At 39.9% G+C, this 21,162-nt stretch overlaps 3 protein-coding genes across 6 annotated transcripts in view; all 3 read right to left on the bottom strand.

The window, feature by feature from the left end:
* The window catches only part of pnpla6 (patatin-like phospholipase domain containing 6), a 30,934-nt gene extending 22,027 nt beyond the window's left edge, over positions 1 to 8,907 (bottom strand). For all 4 annotated transcript variants that reach the window (XM_040004539.1, XM_040004538.1, XM_040004541.1 and 1 more), the window contains exons 1-7: positions 8,774 to 8,907; positions 3,859 to 3,947; positions 1,282 to 1,335; positions 795 to 882; positions 602 to 684; positions 367 to 458; positions 105 to 245 (exon numbers count right to left, since the gene is read on the bottom strand). In XM_040004539.1, coding sequence (XP_039860473.1) covers positions 105 to 245; positions 367 to 458; positions 602 to 684; positions 795 to 882; positions 1,282 to 1,335; positions 3,859 to 3,906 — 506 coding nt within the window. In that variant the 5' untranslated portion in view covers positions 3,907 to 3,947; positions 8,774 to 8,907. The remainder of the gene's footprint in view (positions 1 to 104; positions 246 to 366; positions 459 to 601; positions 685 to 794; positions 883 to 1,281; positions 1,336 to 3,858; positions 3,948 to 8,773) is intronic.
* Positions 8,908 to 9,404: 497 nt separating this feature from the next.
* Positions 9,405 to 14,977, bottom strand: LOC120716867 (ATP synthase subunit d, mitochondrial-like). The gene is made up of 6 exons (XM_040004543.1): positions 14,934 to 14,977; positions 13,553 to 13,683; positions 12,022 to 12,118; positions 10,011 to 10,082; positions 9,678 to 9,740; positions 9,405 to 9,589 (listed from the first exon to the last, which is right to left on the bottom strand). The coding sequence occupies exons 2-6, from the start codon at positions 13,672 to 13,674 to the stop codon at positions 9,458 to 9,460; spliced, it is 486 nt and encodes a 161-aa protein (XP_039860477.1). The 5' UTR covers positions 13,675 to 13,683; positions 14,934 to 14,977; the 3' UTR covers positions 9,405 to 9,457.
* Positions 14,978 to 16,102: 1,125 nt separating this feature from the next.
* Positions 16,103 to 18,543, bottom strand: LOC120716866 (homeobox protein MSH-C-like). Its single transcript, XM_040004542.1, has 2 exons — positions 17,960 to 18,543; positions 16,103 to 17,352 (listed from the first exon to the last, which is right to left on the bottom strand). Exons 1-2 carry the CDS (start codon positions 18,378 to 18,380, stop codon positions 16,940 to 16,942), a joined length of 834 nt encoding a protein of 277 aa, XP_039860476.1. The 5' UTR covers positions 18,381 to 18,543; the 3' UTR covers positions 16,103 to 16,939.
* Between the last annotated feature and the right edge of the window lie 2,619 nt (positions 18,544 to 21,162).

The raw sequence follows: 21,162 nt of genomic DNA, 5'->3' as shown, positions 1-21,162 counted from the left end.
AGGACAAAAGGGAAGCTTGGGGGTTAGGAATTACACTCATTGCTCACTCACTGGATCTATGTACTCTGGACTACAGAACACAATCACACAGACATTAAACCTACCGGACATTTTTAAGCATGTAGAGCACCTCAGAGGGGAGGTGGGAATTGGCCACATCAAATTCAGTGAGGTCTGCCTCCAGCACTGAGGGAGGGGGCTCCTTAGCCTGAAGGATGGGAACCTCCTTTTTAAAGCGCAGGATCCTACACAAGTCACATGCAGGAAGATAATAAGAAGGAAATAAGAGGAAAGCAACTGCCACATAAAGAATGTTAGTACAATCAAAATAGCGTATGCTTGATGAAAGTTAGCATTCAGATGTACTTTTTGGCAATGTTGAGCATCTTCTGCTTCTTCTTTAGGCGTGGCCGTGAAGAAGAGGATGTACCCACAAGGGACGAGGTAGACTGGGAGACCTGATGAAACATAGTTTTGTTTAAATATTACTCTTTCCTTAAAAAAACAAAACAAAAAAAAAGTACTATACACTGAAACACTACGAGAATGACGTGTTTCTGTGTGTGAGAGACAGCTAGAGCTTTTATACAGCCTGACTCACTTTACGCATGATCTTTCGCCCATAGAACATCACTTTGTCTCTCTTGCGGAAGCGGTATTTGGGAGCCTCCTGAGCTTCTAAGTCTGTTAAACATAATAAATGACATTACCACAGGTATACACACTACTGACTTCATGACTATCCTTATGCGTTTTAGATGTACAATGAGAAATGCATTTCAGCAACTACTGACTTCGAAGCTTGATCCTCCGCAAGATGAAGAAGATCAGGATGGCGATGAGGACTATGGCGATACCTGCACCAATTACCATCCCCACCATCTGAATAAAGAGGAACCAAAGAGGGAGAACGTCAGTGGTATACATTATAGTATTTACAACAGTAAAGCATTTATTTACTTGGATATTTTAATATTAAAGATATTACCCAAGTAATATTTTAGTTAAAGTATTTGTGTTTTCTAAAAAGAAAAAAAAACTAAGTTGAGGCCATTAAAAACAAATAATTTTATTTTCAGTTTTTCATTATTTGTTCATTGTTATCAAGGTACATATATTACCAGCAGTAAACATGGTTACACCTACTTGAGATGTATTAGGTAGTTTCTGTTAGTTTTCCAATTTATTTCCAAGTGTATAAATCTACAGTTCCCTTACCTGTGTGACAAATTGGCTGTTGAATGAGACTTACTAAGACATGAAATCATACTGGATGCTCACCATGCTTGTTTGTAGTTCCTCCTCCACAAAAGTCTTGATGTTATCAAACCCGTCCTAATGTAACAAGAGAAGACACAAACAGTACAGTCAATCAGAAAATGAAAAACAAAACAAAATAAAAAATGTTTTAGGTATTGGTCCCAACCAACTACTGGCCAATAACCTGCCTCAGTACCACATGGAAGCTCCTTTTAGGCATCATAGTGGCTAATATGAACAGGCATGTGGCTAAATATATGAGAGGGGCACAGAAAAGAATTGGCAAGAATACCAGAGGGGCGAAACACCAGCTACTGGTAGAAAGAGCAGTTGCTTGCGATTGCAAGACCAGACTGACCAACCTGTGGACCACCTGGATTGACTACAAGAAGGCCTATGACTCAATGCCCCACAACTGGATCCTGGAAACCTAGAGCTGTACAAGATCAACAGGTTCCTAAGAATCTTCCTCGGGAACTCAAGGGGGATATGGATACCGACTACGGAGCAGGGGAATTGTAAGCCACCTCCTCCTCACCTACATTGATGACATCAAACTGCATACCCACAGGCAAATGGAAGCCATGAGAAGGATGGTAGGAAAACCACAACTAAAAAATACCTGCAGAGAGTAAGGCAGGTCCGGAGGAGTCAGCTGAATGGGAAGAAGATGATCCAGGCAATCAACACCTACATCCTGCTAGAGATTAGATATCCTGCTGGGATACTAAGCTGGCCAAAAGAGGAGACAGAAGCCATGGACATCAAGATAAGGAAGCTCGTTAGTATGCATGGAGGGTTTCACCCCAAATCCAGCACCCTGAGAGTTTATGCTATGCAAAAAAAAAAAAGGCTGGGGACTAGTGAGCTTCAGAACCACTGTCCAGGATGAGACAACAAACATCCATGATGACTGCCTGCTTAGTAAATATCTCAGTCAGCAGAAACACAAGAAAGAAGAGGAGCAAGGACAAGAACCATGATGGAAGGACAGGCCCATGGACGGTATATGCCACCGGCAGATAGATGAAGCAGCTGGCATCCAGCAATCCTACCAGTGGTTAGACAGAGCTGGACTGAAAGACAGCATGGAGGCACTAATCATGGCAGCACAGGAACAAGCTCTGAGGACAAGATCCATAAAAGCTGGGGTCTATCACACCAGGTAAGACAACAGGTGCAGGCTGTGTAAAGATGCCCCTGACAATCCAGCATATAACAGCAGGGTGCAAAATGCTAGCAGGTAGGGCATACGTGGAACACCATAACCAAGTGGCGAGATGGGATTTTTAAATTTTTTTTTTTTTTAATCATCTCCTAGTATGAAGCCCGGGCCTGCAGGCTTCAGTTCTGAAGTGCACTGGAATGTGAGAATGCGGAATTTGTCCTTGAGGAAGGACTGCCTAATGCACATGAAACAACAGTCAAAGGAGATGAGAACGCAGCAACTCATCTGATCCTCTTCGCACTTTGCCCTTACCATGTTTCACATAGTTACAAAATGATTACCACACAGAGTTTCACAGTTTTGGATACTATTAATAGACTCAGGATTTCAGATATAAAATTACTGGGCTCACAGGCAATATATTTTGGCTTTTCTTTCAACTAAGGAAATCTTTATTACTTAAATTAAGTAATATCAAACTCAGCACTTACTTTTGAAATAAAGACTGTCAGTTCAAAGACTTTGAAAAGAGTGCAAAGATCTTGTGGCCAAGACAAGCTTCTTTATGTGTCTTTATGTGTGTGTGTCACTAACAATCCATCAGATACCATATTGCAAGAGTAAGAGTAATAGGTGCTGTCTGACAGCCAGACAGTAAGACTGCATGTCCGTTATCAGTCATTATTAATTACCGTATGTTTAGCTAAGGGTTATTAAGCAGTAAATGTCTTAAGCTGGACACGTCACTTGACACTCACTGATAGTGGAAATTAGAGACGGTAAGTGCATGGACAGCATGTGCACATGGAAATGCACTACACCTGCAGACTTAGAATAAGAGTTCAAAATATAGTTCAGAAATCAGTGAGTTGAGTGTGGAAAGTGTACATGCATGTGCATTTGTCTCAAAATGACAACTAGGACAAATCTGTCACTGTGCATGCATGAAAAACCATATCCAGCTTAGTCTACACACTCTAAAGCTAACTTTGTTTCAAATGAAAGCTCAAATTGTGCACCACTAGGGTGGTCAAAAATGACCAAGCTACAGACAGACAAACTGGTGATGGCTAACCAACGAGACATATTAGTGGTGAACAAGCAGATGGCTCTAGTGATGTAAACGTAGTCTACACACTCTCAAGCTAACTTTGTTTAAAATGAAAGCTCAAATTCTGCACTAGCTGAGAAGTTTTAAATGGACACTTGTTTCAAGGTCTCTTTCTAAAACCTACAAGTCAGCTTTTCATATTTTTGTAAGCACAAAGTTATGTGCTAATACAAGTCACCAGCACACCGTTTTCTACTGGCAGGTTGCTGTGGCTTATGTTAATAACCTTGAAGCCTGTTTCCACATTAGGATTGTGAAAGACTGCCCATCCGCTGGAGCAAGGACACGTATACAAATAAATACTGTAGTCAAAACCAACCTCTTGGCTGTGACCTTCACCCTCTTGTTCGGAGGTACTCTGTCCCATTGTAACCCTGTTTCTTCATAGGGATGGTCCATCAACAGCCACTGAGAACAAAGATAGATATGCATACTCAACAAAAAGCTATTTTGACATGGCACGATATGAAAAACACAGGTACATACTTTCAAATTATAGAGAGGCAAATTCTATTTAGCTGCTTACTGTGATTTTTCCTGTTAACACAAGTCAAACATATCTTGTTTAGCAAAGCAAAGTAACTTGTTGAAAGTCAACATAAAGCGTTCTTTGACATGTTACAGCTTGGTAGTCTATGCTGCCCAGCTGAGTGAGAAAACTACAGTTTGTACTACCAGGAGTATGAGTGTTACTATGGACGTGCATCCACACAAACAAATTAAATAGTTCACAGCTGCAGGAAAAAAAAATAGTGGGGCAGAACGAGCAAATGTAGTTCAAAGACAAAGAAGTTGTTAGCACACACAGTTGCATAAGAGAAGAAGATTTCTCAGTCCCTAACTAAAGTTTCTGGATTAGCTGTCTAACTGCATCTATTCTTCAAAAATCGCTTCAGCTGCACAGAAGAAAAGGGATCCAAAAATTTGCATCCTGCAACAGCATATTGCTGACATCACTGATCCAGGCCTTTGTCTTAGTTACACAGAAACACGGCAGGCTTGCTAGATAACAGATAAACGACTATACAGGTAGTAACTCATTACCCCCTTTTCACCTTTTTATCCTTCCCCTTCATCCAAATAGGAATGATTTTCTTGTTGCTCCACTAAATTTGTGCCATTTTTAACGGGATGATGATGATGATGAAATTTAAAAAATAAATAAATTAATTAAAAAGGCAGAAATGCTGGTTGACAACAGCTTTGTGTTCGTTAGGTTTGTATCTTAGTTTTCGTGTGTTTACGAGTGACTGCATAAGTGGAGAGGTTTTTTGTTGTTTTCTGTCTATTCTTTTGCACATACAATTTTCCTTTAACCACTGCCATTGTACATTGTAGTATTTTACCTCCCCAGAGAGATACACACTGAGCAGTAGGAGATGTACAAGTTTATCCAGGCACATACCACCTAACTGCCCACGTCTGCCAGAGTACAGACAGATTCAGCTGACACAGGCATTTATTCTATAGCAAAAACAACAAGCTCACTGTCTACAGACAAATAAATAGCGAAGCTGACTGAAGTCAACCAATTACCCACTAACTCTAAAGCCTCGAGCAGAAAGTGATGCTGGAGGTTAAACAAGCAGATTCTATGTTTGCTAAGGGCATACAGATTAGGCTGCTGCACAAAGAGGAAGATGCCTATAAAGAAGCAAGCATCTTATGGCTAAGAAAAGACATTACAATAACGATGCTGACCCTTTTTTCTGTTTTATAAAATCTTTTGGTATTAGACAGTGGAAGTTATTGGAAGTTTTAATAAACGAAAAAGAAAATATCTTTATATCTTAACAAATTATAAAATATATTGATAATTTTTAATGTGAATTATTCAGGACTATAAAAACAATTTTGAAATACCAAAGCCTTTTATCATTTTCCATAATAATAAAGAGCTGCAACAAATGTTGTTTATATTGAAACACTAGCATTAGTAAATCATCCTAACTGAGAATGACTGTTTTTTGTGTGTGTTTGTTTTGGATTCCTACTTGAAAAAATAAATAAATTAGACACTCAACACTAAGGATGGCACCGGTTCTGACATAAACGGTAGTAACCAGACTGAAAATCAGAGCACATTTCAGTGCTTTATTTCGGTGCTTTTTTTTCCTGAGACATCATACACTTTGGATTCTAGCCATTCATTTTACCTTTCCGAGGATAGAAGGCGGGCCCAGGTACATACGTTCTTTTAGAGCAGAGCTACAGAATAAAAAGTCTGGCTGTACTTCACAGCAAAAGATGCAAACTCATCAGCCTGCAACAAGTGCTTTAAGTTGATACTGTGCAAAGGAGGTAACTCCTGGAATCTGATGAAACACCTGGCAACGCATAGCGTTTTTTTAAAAGCCGAGAAATGCGCCGTATTTCATAGCTTGCTGCGAGACCTCACACCGAGCACATCTACTGCGGGTGTGGTGCCTGTTATTGGACCCGGAGTTAGCAACATCCCCCAAGAACCCGAAGAGGAGAGTCCTGGCCCCTAGCCCTGCCAGTGTAGCAGAAATGATGACGGATGATGATGGCAGCAGCAGCTGTTCTTCTCTGCGTGAGTAGCTTAATGTTGTTCGTGTGTAATTTACGTTGAGTAGGCTAACCATGTTATTACATTAATGCACGTAAGGTGAACTAGCAAACACTGTCGTAGTTACATGCGGTTGTCTTCTTGTTTGATGGCAGATACTCCCTTCACCCTGGCCAAAAAGGCTAAAATGACCAAAGAAAAAGTGGGAAACAGCTAAACATGAGAGGTTTTTAGACAAAATTGGTGTTTTTTCCATTGATTAAGCACTGCTTCCAGCCAAAGAGTGATACCATATATGCCCTATAGCTGCAGAAAAGGCTAACATTGTTATCTTTTTACAAAAAACAGCTAAACATGAGAGGTTTTTGGACAAAGTGTGTGTTCTCCATTCTTTAAGCACCGGTTCGAGCACCGTTTAAGCACTGGCACCGTTTCAAAAGTACCGGTTTGGTACTGGTATCGGATAAAACCTAAACGATACCAATCCCTACTCAACACACCTTTAAACTGAGTTTGGATTATATTTTTCTACAAATACTGACTGTTAAAATTTGTGCAACATACAGCATGTCTCGATGTTACCAGCAATTGCCTAAAAGTTTAGACAGGATGTATACAACATAAACTGCAATCAGCAGCAGCTTTCTCCTGTGCGATTGGTGACTCGGAGAGAGATAGAGAGGCTGGACTGATGCATGGATGAAATTCAATCTGTGAAAAACAGAGTGGAGTGTTGTGTTACATGAAGTAACCCTGTGCATCATAAACAAAACCACAGAACAGCATGCTGCTGCAAAGGACCCACAGAGCTACAACATCGCATAGGAACATCTTTAGCATTTCCTACCAAAAGGCACAAATCTTGGATCCTGGCATTTATCTGGATGTTACTTTTACATATACCAGCCACCGAAACCTTGCTGCAGACCAAGCACACCCCCACGTGCCCTCCATACTGAAAACAACTACTCAAGAACTGGAGGAACACAACAAAGGATGCCATGGTAACCTGGCCTAATTTAAGAATGGACAAATAGGCGAGCTAAGAATGGACTGATAAAGTAGTCCCATGTGTTGCAAAATCTTTTTTCTGCCTCTGTTGAAGCAGCCAGTGTATCAAACCTTGCGTAAATCCAGACAAAATAAAAACTGAAACTTAGAGTTACACTTGACACAGCATAGTTTTAAAGTGTGGCAATAGCACCTTTAAGAAGAGTACAGGATGATAGACCCAAAGGAGATAGTATCCACCCTCTAGCCTCCAAGCAGTGCCCCTCTCCATGCAGCCCTACTCCTATTGTTCTCTAGGAACAATGAAGCCAGTGTTTAACCCACTATACACGGTCTGACCTGGACTGACTGTTAACAGAGTACCGACTATACCATGAGATTCATGGTAACAATAACAACAGTTTGGGCTTTCAAGGTCTTGTGATGTGTATGGTTGGAAACTCTGACAGATAAAAAAAAAAGATTCCAAAGTGGACTGAACTATCACTCTGTATCTTAATGGTTAAATAGTGTATTTAAGACAGGTAAAGGGAAACAAAACAGTTCTTTTGTTGTTACTTTCAGCCCAAACTGGGATTTTTTTTAAATAAAATACAGGCAGCATAGAGCCCTGACACATGCAAACTGCAGCAAAGCAGTGACCAGCTAGTTATATTGTACCGATCTGTCCAGTGTTTTGCCTGTATTTGAGTATTAAAGCCCTTCTCGCACAAAATATACAGTTTAATATATTTAGGAAGTGTTCTGTTAAATTGTGGACATGCTAACCAGGTGCAGGAAAGCTACACGTGACTGTGAATTTTGTTCAAAAACTGTTCATCAGCTGCACGGATTTATGTTCACATTAGCCTTATTGTGCTCTGTCCAGAGCCTGTAAACATAAATATCATATTAAATTACACTCCTGCTCTTCTGGGGGCGTCTTCTGACTACATCACTGCCCACTGTGTGAGGATGACATTAGCTCGTGTTTCCATCCAGCTAAAACTGCTCTCCATAATTTGCGCCCGAAGCGGCGCTGGTTTGCTGACTCTGGTTATTTGGTTGCGTTGTAAACAGATCATGGTGGTGAGGATTCACCTTCAGTACATTACAAAAAAGTGGAGTTTTTACAGTAAGCTTTACGACATTTAGGTAGCTAGTACACACCGGCAGATGGTGTTTTTATTTTTTATTTTGTCGCAGTAGTGTATCGTTAGCTAGCAAACACTCACATGAAACCAATCCCGAAGACGACAGTGGCTACATAGATTAGATTATAGTTAGGCCTCGTTTAGTTCTTTCAACTCGGAGAACCGTTTATTATTAGTATTAGTATTAGGACACAGCCGATAAGCTGGAAGTAGAAAAATCTTTGCTACCTTCAAGGCAGAGGGCACCTGACAGATTATTGTCACGGGATGTTAGCTAGCTGTCGTTACCGGTTTTCTCCGGCCATCGTTAATGACTTGGGGGTGCAAGAACTTCTAACCATCGTAAATACGATAACGGGCTTGGGTTTACAGTTCGTCTTTTTCTGACCTCCAAAAGAGCAATGTGACAGCTATAATATTAATATTAGTGACACAGTTGAAGAGCTATCTCCGGTTTTCACTACTATCATTAAGTAAAAGCCTCGTAAAATTATACAGTCGTCTACTAAAACATATACCAAACTCATCTCTTTAAATAATATAGGTATAGAAGGATTTACCTAAGCTGATACACTCCGGTCAATCGTCACGTACAGTCAAGTGAAACACAACGGAAATCATCTTCAATGTAGCCCCTCCTCGTCTAAGTCCGCTAGATCTCCGTCCAATCAACATTGGATATGTTGTCAAGTCGGCCCAATTAAAATACAAGACTGGGCGCTGGCCCAGATCTCCCGCCCACATTTATGTAAATAAAAAAATCTGTGTCCAATGAGAATTTAGAATAACTAACCAGGCGACCCGTGATTGGATAATATTTGGAATGATTGACAATAAGACAACCATCACTCGCCTTTGCCGCGGGATACTGCTACACTTTTAAGAACGATAAAAGTGTTAATAAAACAATCAAACCTCAATTAGTTCCTCACATGTCCGTCACTTCCGTTACGTTTAAATCTGTCATTAGCTATATGTTATTTTCGGGAAATCGCTCTGTCTTGACATTAAAATATAGTACCTCGTCGAAACAAGACGGCCGTTATTTTCACCAAATACCTTTTACTGCAAGTAAAACTGAAGCAACGTTGCCCTCTCGTGGGAAGTGTAACAAAGTGCTACTTTAAGAGAGACAACTAAAATACACATCTTTTTTTCCACACACCAATAAAACAATGAAGACAGCAAAGGTTCGCCCTTAGAATACATAATCTTTATTGTGAGGTCAGTGTCAAGTAATGAAGTTACAGCTCTGCAATGGGCTTATGGGGCCAGTACGGGTGTTTGACCTTGTCCAACTTTGTCTCGGGGAAGACGCTGTTGAGGTCCTCGATGGTCATCTGATCGAAGGGGATCATGTTCTTAAATTTAGCCAGCTGAAAACACACAAAGCAGAAAAGAAGTTTTTTAACACCATAACACACTCATGGTGCAGTTGAGCAAATAAGCCAACTACTGTCTCACCTCTTCTTCATACTGAGCAATGCGGGCCTTGGATCCTTCAATGTAGGCTTGTGCACTTTTGTTCTGTTGGAGAAGAGTGAATTATGAATTTGAAAGAGCAAAAAGAAGAAGAGATTTGGGATGCAGCTCCCTCTGTTTTAAATGTCAATTTGTGTTTAAACAATTTTGTGACCTTTGGAAAATTCTTTGCACATTTACAATTCTTATTATTAAAATATGTACACATGGTATGGCTGCCAATTCTTCTTTCATCATTACAGTTTCCAGATAAAAATGTTCTTACTTTCAAGCTAAACATGCAAATACATTAATTTGTTTGATCTCGCCACTTACAGCCTCAGCCTCCTGCGCATTGATGGTGCTTGTCTGTGTGTCAGTGGGCTCAGGAATCTGCAGTGCTTTAAACTGTGTGAAGGAAGAATAAAAAAGTAAAAGATAGAATTTAATAACACAGGGAATTTAAGCTCTACTTTTTGTGTCCCACTCAAAGCTAGTCTGAGACTGTCAAACTACACATAAAAATGGATAAGGTAAGGTATTTAGGTATATACTAAGATATTTCAATTGCAGGATTATTTTGTGCCTGCAATTTGCTGACTCTGGTTATTTGGTTGCGTTGTAAACAGACCATGGTGGTTGTTTACAACGCAATGCTTGTTTCTGAGACCGGTTTTGAGTGGATTGTGCTGCAAACAAGGAACATGAGCTTTGGAGAAAAAAAAATAAAAAACACTTTCTAAAAGTAGTGAGTCCTGACTCGTTTTCGTGATCTGTTAATTCAGTGTTATATGTAAAAGAAGGTTTTCAAAATACTCTATACTGTGAAAAACCAAGTACACTATTGATTGAATAGCCTGTAGAGCCACCTTATTAGTAATAAGGTGAAGTAATCATTTTACATTTGTTAATGCATAATTCTCTTAATGTCCCACTGACAGCATTTTGATCATTTTGAGGTCTGTACTTAGACTGGGTCACTCCAAAGCCTTGATTTTTTTTTTTTCAGATGGCCTCACGTTTGACTCCAGAATACTTTGGTAAACACTCAGTGACTGTAAGACATTCCGATCCTGTGGCACCAAAGCAAGTCCATATCATTAGCCCTCCACAGTTGGTATGAGGCATTTGTGTTGATATGCTGTGTTTTGTTTTTGGTAAATGTGAAACTGTAAATTATGGCCAAACATCTCCACTTTGGTTTCCTCTGTATAAAAGGACAGGAGTCATGTGGTATGTTACGATGCAACTTTCCAAACTGAACTGTTCTTTTTAGAGAGAAGAGTTTTTCTCCTGGCAGCCTTTCCAAATAAACCATAGTTTTTTGGTCTTTTTCTAACTGTACTGTCATGAACTTTAACATGTAAACATGCTACTGAGGCATGTAGAGTCTGACATGTAGCTGTTGGGTTTTTTGCAGTTTCTCTAAGCACTGCACGCTCTGAACATAGAGTGAATTTGCTGGTCCACTCCTGTGAAGATAGTAGGATTGTGTTAATATGACACTGAAGTTTTAAAACTGTTAAAACGTCTGCTTTAATTGGGGTTTTGAAGATATGTGGCCACCAACCATGTGACTTAACTTGTGACAATGCAGAGTCAAGTAAATAAGGCTCCAATCACACAGATCTAAAGACTGGTCTGCTAACCATTTGGCAAACACCAGTGCCCTACCAGGAATAAGTGGTTGCTGGAAGTTGATGGCTGTCACCGGGAAAATGACTGTGCATGATGTATGAGAAATCTCAATCGAGGTGGTCACACTTGTTATTTGATTGGTTAATCAAGCGCATTTGATTATACTCAATAAATCTGTCAACAAAATATTTTCAGTGCAATCAAAATTTCTTCTGTGCAATAATTGAATATTTATTTTATTATTGTTTTTAAATATGTACCACTGGCTTTATATTCATTTATTTATTATACTTGCCTCTTTTTAATCTTTGTACTGATGTTTTTTATGTCTTTATGTGATCTTGTGCAACGTAACTTTGTTCTGCATTGCGTCTTTGAGGTACTGCTAAGTGAAAGCAAATCTTGAATTAGCAGCACCTGACTGCCACTTACCCTCTTATTTTCAATGGAAGATGTAAGGGTGTACTTAATTTTTCACAGGGATTCATGTAGTTATGTGAAAACTGATTTGATTTTACAGCCACTACAATGGGGCATTACAGGACAATCTTTCATAAAATGAAAACACAATTTTAATTATGTGAAAAATTTTCAGAGCAGCTAGACACAACATTAAAAATGCCACAAACAACTTTTTAAAAAATGGCATTCTACACATGCTCTATTTGGTGCTTTAATATTGACTAATAACCTGCTGAGAAAAGCTAACCTTTTTCTCAAACTCATCAACCATCCCGGCTTTGGCCACTGCACTCCTGTAGAAGCTCCAGTCAATAGCCACAGGCTTTTCTGGCAAGGAGGCTAGCCTGGTAGGGAGGAGAAGAGCAAAAGAGAAACCCAAGTAGATGATATTTAAGGTGCAAAGAGCAAATAAAATGGACAACAGAACTGTTCACAAGTTGATACAAATGCAAAATTCAGTGATGATGCTTCTAGGAGACAAATTAATGCAACCGCCCACTTTAATTATTATAACGATGGTATAAATTAAAGTCTGCAAAGAATAATGTGACAGCCGCATAATTTTCTATTAAATCTCTAACATAAATTTATTCATTAACTTGATGTCATGCAGTTACTAAGGTGATGCTTTTTTTCTCTTTTGTTTTTTATAATCACTGGAAACCAAAATAATAACTGAGATTAAAATGAAATTATTCACCCAGGCCTTAGTCTGCAGGTTATACAAGATGACATGTCAACTTGATCAATCTGTTTTCTACTGGCTGGGTGACCCAGTCACTGTTATTGCTGCTCTCCATGTCATTAAGCCATGTCTTAAAAAGAGTTTCTTGTTCCAACACATTCCAACTCCTTAAGTCTCCCACAAACACGGCTCTCTCTACAACCACAAATAGAATGGAATTATGCAGGAAACATTGCAGTTTAAATAACACATCCCAGTGTACTACAGTCAGTTGTTTTGTACTACTGATACTTCCAGCATCAGTAGCGCACAATGTGTACAAGATGAGCCGTTCAAGCAGCAATAATTAAGATAAATATCTACCATTTGCACTATTTGCTGTGTTCTCTTGAAAGCAGAAAACATCTTCTTTCTACTAAAGCTGCAGCGATTGATTGATTCGATTATAAAAAATTCTCGACAAACATTCGATGCTTTGTTTAACACTCTGTAGCGTGCTACCGTCGCCATGAAAAAGTGATGCATATTTGCCACTAAAAACATATTCAGAAGCTGCATGTGAATAAAAGGTTTGACAACATTAAGCCCAGGTAGCCTCCAGTTTTAAACAAAAACACTGATAACACAATGGCAGCAGTGATGATGATGCTGGCCCAGCTTAAGGTGGAGCCAGAGTGTTTATGCACAGCTAAGAGGCAGAGCCGTTACCATTATGGTGAGCTCAGGTTTAGTGAAAGAAAACATGTTTTCTAACATCCAAAATATCTGCACAGTTCCTGTGTTCACCCTTAAATCTTTTACTGGGAAAACCTAGCAGGAGTACTTCATCAAAGCATGTGATCAACAAACTCTGATGTTAAGAAAAGCCAAGTTTGCGGCTGCTCAATCCACAGACGTTTGTTTTACACTGGGAGAAATCTGCAGTAATCCTCCAGAAGTTGAATTAAAACAAACAGATGACCTGTTAACTTAATCTGATTATTGAGAGTTTACTTGATTGGGTAATCGACAGATTAGTCGATTGATAGCTGGAGCCTAATTTCCACACACTGGAGATGATGATGTATAACATAGTGAGAGGTGTATATCATACTTGGCAGAGATGCCATCACTGCGAGTCTTCAGTGCATTGAACATGCCACGCTGGTTGGGTGGAACTCGCTCGGCAAATGCCACCCAGTCAATGGCCTTCAGGGCTACACGACGGCCTGCCATCTCGACTGTCTGAAAACAGAAAGGGCACATGTTTTTATTTATTTTAAGTATTGAATTAAAATGTCAACAATCATCTAGACAAATCTTGTCAACATGTGTTTTGGTCAATAATTAGTTTGTTTGTTGAGAAACAAACAGAAAACAGGAAAATTGTCTGTTGATGAGGAGGATACCTTCATGAATGGTTTGAGGCACCACAATGAGAAGACTACTTTTATTTTACAACTGGATTTCAAAACTTACGCAAGCATCATACAGAAAAATCATCTGAGAACCTTGCCTTTCACTCCTGCTGCCATCCTTCTGTCAAACATTACCACCAACCCTGCACACTTCTTCGCCTCTCTTGTACACTGTCTGTTGCTTTGGTTGGTTGACACCAGGTATTTAAGATTCACCAATTCCTTAGACTAAAATCAGAATAAACTTAAATATGTAAGCCTAAAATTTTAATATACATTTCAAATGCATTTGCATCACGTAGGTTAAACATAAGGACAAATGAAAGGCATATTCCTCACACAAAAAATAAAGAATGAATGTATATCATTAAGGAACGAACGGGTATACAGTTATTTTCATGTTTCCTTAATTTATGCTTGCATACTGTGCGTGGCATTCAGTGTATAAAACCCGATTGAATTGAATATATAAAATATAAAATTGAGTGTCTAGTGATTGCAGCATTTGGAAAGACATTTGCGTTTACATAAAACTGACAGATGAGGAGTACCTTACATTGTTAAATGAAATAACTTTCAGACAGTAAATATATATTACATGTTCACTTTCAAGTTATTGAGAGTGGAGAGATATTTTGCTGTACGCCGAGATATGAATAAAATACTTCAACTCAATGTCCTCATTTCGCTGGACCCAGAGGTCCAGAGTTTCTCCTGGTCCTCTGGGTCACGGTCAGACAATATGAAGCTAAATAATTGTTGTGTCTTGATGAAATACACCCAAGTTATTCGTAGCGCGTTTTATATTTTTTAAAGATAGTTGCAGTGGCACCGTCCGCGACGTTTTGCTCAATTTAAACACTCAAAACCGGCCAAAGGTAGCTAACTCTGTTAGCTTGCTAGCCAAGGTCAGAGGACTCCGTCTATGACACCGGGACTTTGACAAAACACGAATGTGGCCGGTCAGGCTACTTTTTCATCTTCCATCCACCGACACATGCATGACCCCAACTAACCATTATTTAAGAAATTATTATCAGATATTCTTTCAATCAGTCACCCCTTCTCTGTACTCACCTCGCTGCAGTGTTGTCTGTGACAGGACGGACCAACGGAAGAGCCTTCTTCATCAGCGCCTTGAGCCGCAAATCGGCGCCACCGCCCTCTGCTGGACAGGCTGAGTAATCACAGCCTGCCTTCATGCGTTTCCTTTTCTTTCCTTTTTTTCATTTGCAAACTTTCGCAATTATGCGATCCAGCTTCTAGAAGCCAACTTCTAGAACTGTGGGCTTTAACAGTGAGTAATTATTAAATAAATAAACCCTAAATCTCACTAACTCTAAGCCTTTGGTTTCTGTTTCTTTTTTGTAAAAAAGAAAAAAAAAGAAAGAAGGAGGGTCTAACTAATTTAATTGAAGGCAGATTAACAAGAACAAATTAAAAATTGAAGAAAAGCGGGAACTTTTGAGGGTTTGGTTCAATTATGGGGGAAATGTGTCTATTAACTCTATATTCCAGGTAATTATATTGGCCTTAAGAGTTTACCAGTGTCCCACAAGTGTAACCAGGCAATAAATGGAAACAATAAAATGCATCAATTCCAAAACCAAAGCCATCATTAAAAATGTGAGATTTTCCCAGAAACGTGGCGCAATTGGTGCAACCTGTAGGTTAGACAGATGAATGTCACTTGGTTACTTGATGTGCGCAGCAAAGATAAAAGGTTTCCTTTATCCTTAAAAATCCACATCCTTTGCGTCGGTCGTGGGAAAAATGTGTTTTTTATATTTAAAAGTAAAATAAAAGTGTATTATCTCCAATAAACTGTATCATCGCGACAAACTGAGATTCAACTAATCTTTTTAGGATTTACAGACCAAACTGTTTTCGCTTTAAAATGTAAATAAGGAAAACAAAACAATACGCTATGCTCTTTATTTATAAATTACGAAAGGTGCACAATGTGGTAAAAGTAAGCGGATCTGCACTGAAAATCAAACAGCTATGTGGTCATTCCCAAATCAGATAATTAAATGCGTGTGAATGCGATGAGGTTGTCAGGTAAACGTTTTGCACACTTATAAATCACATAATAAAATATCTAAATAAAATTTGAAAAACATTTAACTAACAAAGCTTTTCCGCTGCACTGCACAGTAAAAACCCGCAGAACACACGGAGGCTCCAGAGGTCAATGGCGATATTTACAGAAAAAAACGTGAGTCAAGCACTTATCAATTCTTGGATAATGTTTATTTACTAAAATCAGTTTTTACAAGTTACTGCACATTTTGATAGACTCATGTATGTACACAGTACAGATACAAAGATATTCAATAAATACCACTTCTCCTGCCCTTTAAGCGAGACTGCAGGACGTTTAAGAACACTACAAATTTTATTTACATTTACAGCAAAATTCATCAAAGTAAATCTAATATCACTCCCATAAAGGCCACGTTGTGAAGGTTAAAAAAACTAATACATGTATTTTTTTCCTAAAATATAATTCTGTCTCCGTTCTTTAAAAAGAATGATAGAAATCGTGACAATAATACAGATATTAACACAGCAAAAATGGACAACGCTACCCGATAACAGAAAAAATATTCATATCTTGAATGAGGAATTCAAGTGATGATAAAGAGAGTACACTTCGGGGTCTTAAGGCACTGACACCAATTAAGTACTTTTCTGTTGCTTTTAATAATGTCCCCCAGCTTTAGAGGATTATTGCCTTTAGATCCGGACACATTTAATTGCCCAGTTGCTACTGGAGAGCACGGAGGACAGGCTGGGATGAAATATTTAAGGCATGTCATCTACTGTGTGAGTAGATGACATCTGCTTATGGAGTTTTGCTTAAGAAAATTAAGGCCGAGAATCCACGATTCCCAGAAGTGGACACAAAATAAGAGCAAGTGACCGCACTCGGAACGATTTCGCACACGTTTATACACCGATATTCGCCACATGTCGTATTTGTCTTCGGTTTTGGAGTTTGGGGGGAAAATGGTCTAAACTCCAAAACTTTTTAAGTGTGCTGTGGCCAAGAGCACACACGCACACACACAGGAACATTATTAAGACAAATAGTACATCCCATAAGTGACGGGTCCACTGAACAGTCCTGGCACAGGCAGACTGGGTCTCGGGAAGGCGTTTGAAGGGCCCCAGGATGGAGAGCTCATGTGCGCTCCGAGGGGGAAAGGCAGCGCGAATGCAGGCAGGACGGGCTTGGAGGCTAACTTAAACTTTTCCAGCTCGGCCTCCTGAAGTCTCTTGGCTTTGGCCCTCCTGTTCTGAAACCAGATTTTGACCTGAGTCTCCGTCAGGTTGAGAGAGTTGGAGAACTCGGCTCGCTCTGCGATGGAGAGGTACTGCTTCTGGCGAAACTTGCGCTCCAGCGCCAGGAGCTGGGAGGTAGTGAAGGGCGTGCGAGGTTTCCTGTTGTTTTTATGCTTCCTTAAAGTACACTGAGTTGGACTTGAGCTTCCTGTCACAAAGAAATTGCAAAGAGAAAAAGCTGAGGTTAGATTAAATCGGAGTTTAACTGAAGCGGGATTGTCACAGCAGGTGAACATAAGAGCCCTCGCCACTGGATACAAACACCAGCATAACGCAGCTTACACACACACACACACACATACACTGATAAATACACTATAGTATATTGATGTTGACAAAATAACCTGCATCACACACTGTCACATCTTTGTGGAATCAAAGGCTCGAGCACATACTCAGATTTTCTGCTTTCATTTATGACTTTTTAAATGTTTAAAAGTTGTTTTATTTATTCATTCATTTATTTATTTATTTATTTATTTATTTTATAGATAACAAGACATATATGGCATCAAATGGTAAAGGGTCGGTGCAGCAGAGAAGCGAGTGTTTCTTGAGCTCAGATGCAAAACATATTTCCATTGTTATGCATTTATTTACCTAATAAATGACCAAATAAAAATAGTATTTACGCATCATGCGTGTGTAGGAAACAAAAAGGCGTCTCACAGTTAAACTTGTTATGCAGCTCCTATAGAGAGGTGGATAAATGCAGTTTATTTTTGTTTCTGATAACTGCGGAGGGACGGACTTACGGGGAGGTGTAGAAAAGGAGGACGTCTGGAACCAAGTGCTCTGATCTTTCTCACAAAACTGTGGACTGTCTTCGCTCGAGCTACTGGAAACACCCTGCGAGCTCTCAGCCGATATCTTCCTCTCCGCGTAAAAAGTCCTTGGAGAGAGATGTTCGCCTTGCCCAGCCACGGGCTTCGGAAGGACCAGAGCTAAATCTGAGGACGAGTAAGAAGTCCGACAGGTGGTCTTCTTGGAAATCAATGACTCGACGCTAAACGGGAGGCTGCTCCGCTGGAGTTTGTATCCTTTCTCGGTTGTCATGTCTTTGGGTTGCAGTTCCTCGCTCTCCGTATCCGTCTCCTCTTTTTGATGAAGCTGTTTGGCGTCTTGGGACGGCGACCCCTGCACAGGATTCATCATGATACAAGGGGATGGGGCCATGCACCTCCGTGCGGCCCGTTTAGAGGAATTACGTGGCTGAGGGGTACGGTGTCCAATGTGCGTCTTTGCGCTGTCAGCGGTGCCCAGTAGCTTTTTACGCGCTGGACGGGGTCGTCTATAAAAGGACAGGGGCTGTCCCCCTCCCTGCTTCCACCAATCATCTCGTCAAGTTGGCCTCGTGACGTCTCAGAGTGTGGTTTTGATTGGCCTGTAGCCTTCCAAGAGAACATCAAGAAGGCTTTGAAAGGAAGGAGACGTTAATCATACAGACCCCATGCGGTGCGGGACTATTGATGGCTCTCACAAAGTAGCTTAGACCAATTTTAGTGCAATTAACCAGTGGGGAGGACTCTCTTGACCATTTACATCCTTTAGCAGAGCACTTCCATCGGTAGTATTAGTTTAATTACTCTCTTACTGTAAAGCTGAGCAGGGGCTAATGAGTTACGTGTCGATATCAAAGTCGTACTTTTATCAAAGAGATTAAAAATATATTTTGTGCCCCAAATTAAATATAATAAAAGCAAATCCATTTGTCAATGAATAACCTGCCCGTAAGTGTATATTATAGAAATAAAAGTAAGTGAAGCAGCTTAACAGAAATTCCAATCAGAAAGAGTGCGGAGCCAGGATAGAAATTGATTAGGTATGAGTGTTGGTCACACAGCATTGCAGCAATTTAAGGCCTGTCAGGAGCTCTTCTCCTTAACAATAGCCTCGGTTGAGAAGCAACAGGCGTTTTCTTTCTCCAGGTCATACTATTTAATAAGCCAGACAAGTTGTGTTTTGCAAGGCGCCAGACTCGGCAGGATCAAAAAGGAAGATACCTCGGGGAGAAAAGGCAACGGTTAACTCCACTTAACCAATTGTCCTCCGAATATTTCATAGTCCAGTGCATGGAGCTGGGTGGAAACAGGCGCTGACAGTTAACTGTTTCACGTCTGGGTTCATTTTTCCAGTCATCTGGACATATTTTGTTATGCGAAAAAAAAAATCTACAGCAAAAAATAAATAAAATAAAAAAGAAGAAACCTTTTGAAACTATTATTAATGTGAAAATGTTCATAAAATGAGAAACATACCCATGTTACTGAATGAGTATTCTTAGCTTGGAAGTTTTTACCATTGTAGTTGATAAAGTTCATTTCTGTTCATCACTGAGTTTATAACTGTTTTGTCATAAATACTTTTTTGAGTGGGGTGCTTTAAATAGGATAAAATAGAATAAATAAATAGAATAAAAAAGCACAGTAAATGTGTAGTGAGGTAGAAGCTGAATAAATATGGAAATACTTGTGGCGCGACACCTCATGGTTTGATTTGTCGCTCACAACAATAACTACAGTATAAATCCCTTTAAATTTAATAAAGATTAACATCTAAATTCTTCTCCGCTGACATGTCCAAGCTGATATCACATTAAACATGTCAGCAGCACACTGCTGCCTCCAAGCCAACACAAGACCCCACTGAGAACTCACACAGTCAGCAATGCTATCAAATACACAAGAGGAGGATTAGTGTGAAGATGGACTGAGCTAGTGGTCAGTCCAAGAACTTAAGCCCTCCACTTCCCCATCCTCTTTTACTCCCCCAAATTACTTTAATAGCCCCCCTCCAAGGCTAGTTGCTTAACTGGATGACAGTGGTATGTAAACTGACTTGACCTGCCCTGTGCATAACCATGTATCACAGCTGAACCTCACATAGGATTCAGCATCTGACTTTAAATACAATTCACATGATTAGCAGACATTTCTTTAAAAATGTAACAGAGAACCATTATTTGACTGACAAAAATCTTGATTGAGATCACTGATGGCTGACCCCCTGAACGCCCTCAGGTGTAAGAATTTACCTCTCGTCAGGTAAGAGGCACAACTCCTGCTTAATCATTCAACTTGAGTAAATCCTGATGTTGAGTCTGCTCCTTCATTTCCTATCTGACAAAACTAGTCCTCTGTCTCCTCACACACCCTGGCCCCTTGTCACCCAGCTGGTTTGTGTTTAAATGTGTTTAAATGTGTACCCCTTCCCTCTTGCTCATCGCCATACTGTCGTGCAAGAAGGGGATGAGAGTTGGGCCGTGGAGTGCACAGGCTGATTCATCTGATACAGGTACATCCAAAGATAAATCTACATGAGAAGTACACTTACCTCTCCTCCCCTGGTGTTTGGTGCAGTGTATTTAGCTTTGGGCCCCCTCTCCCCTACCTCAAAAGACATTTCTGTAACAGCATGCAGGCGAGTGAACAGTGTCAGAAGGTGTTAGTGAGTTTGAAAGCAGATCTGTTCTTCAAGGTCGATGCAAGCGCAATGGGAAGCACTTTCCCCTCAACTGGCACCAGAAATGAATACTTTTTCACATGTATGTGCAGGGGGGCCGTTTCCAACAATCTCATGTGTAGGTGAAATCATTTATCCAGTTCATAAAGTGGTGGTGGCACAATGAACTATGTGAGAAAACAGTTTAGGGCTGTAGACCTTTAAGGTCACTCTCATGTCAAACTTTCTTTATTTTAATCATAGAGCCAAATAAACCAGTTTTCTTTTTCCTTTCTTTCAACATTTTCTTTTACATATACAGACTTATTGAAGTGTGCAAAAACCTATGGATGCAGATTCTGTGTTATTCCTGTTGAGTTGATATCTGTCTTCCATCAATAATATGTCTATTCCCCACTGTAGCGAGGCCTTCTAACAAACAGATCATTTATGAGGAGTGAGTGAGCCGTGGAACCCAATCCTTGTGAGATGTGTCAACAGTGGCACAAAGACCTGT

Source organism: Simochromis diagramma, unplaced genomic scaffold (assembly GCF_900408965.1).
Source record: "Simochromis diagramma unplaced genomic scaffold, fSimDia1.1 OVJJ01000487.1, whole genome shotgun sequence".
Classification (NCBI taxonomy): Eukaryota; Metazoa; Chordata; class Actinopteri; order Cichliformes; family Cichlidae; genus Simochromis; species Simochromis diagramma.
Note: the sequence above shows the minus strand (reverse complement) of the source record. Positions and strands in the feature narration are given on the sequence as shown.

Excerpts from the sequence above, each read along its gene's own strand:
- LOC120716867 (XM_040004543.1), bottom strand. The coding sequence starts at position 13,674 with ATGGCAGGCCGTCGTGTAGCCCTGAAGGCCATTGACTGGGTGGCATTT. Across the intron at positions 10,083-12,021 it reads TTGATGAGTTTGAGAAAAAG|TTTAAAGCACTGCAGATTCC; the intron begins GTTAGCTTTTCT and ends TCCTTCACACAG. Across the intron at positions 9,590-9,677 it reads TTGCTCAGTATGAAGAAGAG|CTGGCTAAATTTAAGAACAT; the intron begins GTGAGACAGTAG and ends GTGTGTTTTCAG.
- LOC120716866 (XM_040004542.1), bottom strand. The coding sequence starts at position 18,380 with ATGGCCCCATCCCCTTGTATCATGATGAATCCTGTGCAGGGGTCGCCG. Across the intron at positions 17,353-17,959 it reads CTCCTTTTCTACACCTCCCC|GAAGCTCAAGTCCAACTCAG; the intron begins GTAAGTCCGTCC and ends TCTTTGTGACAG.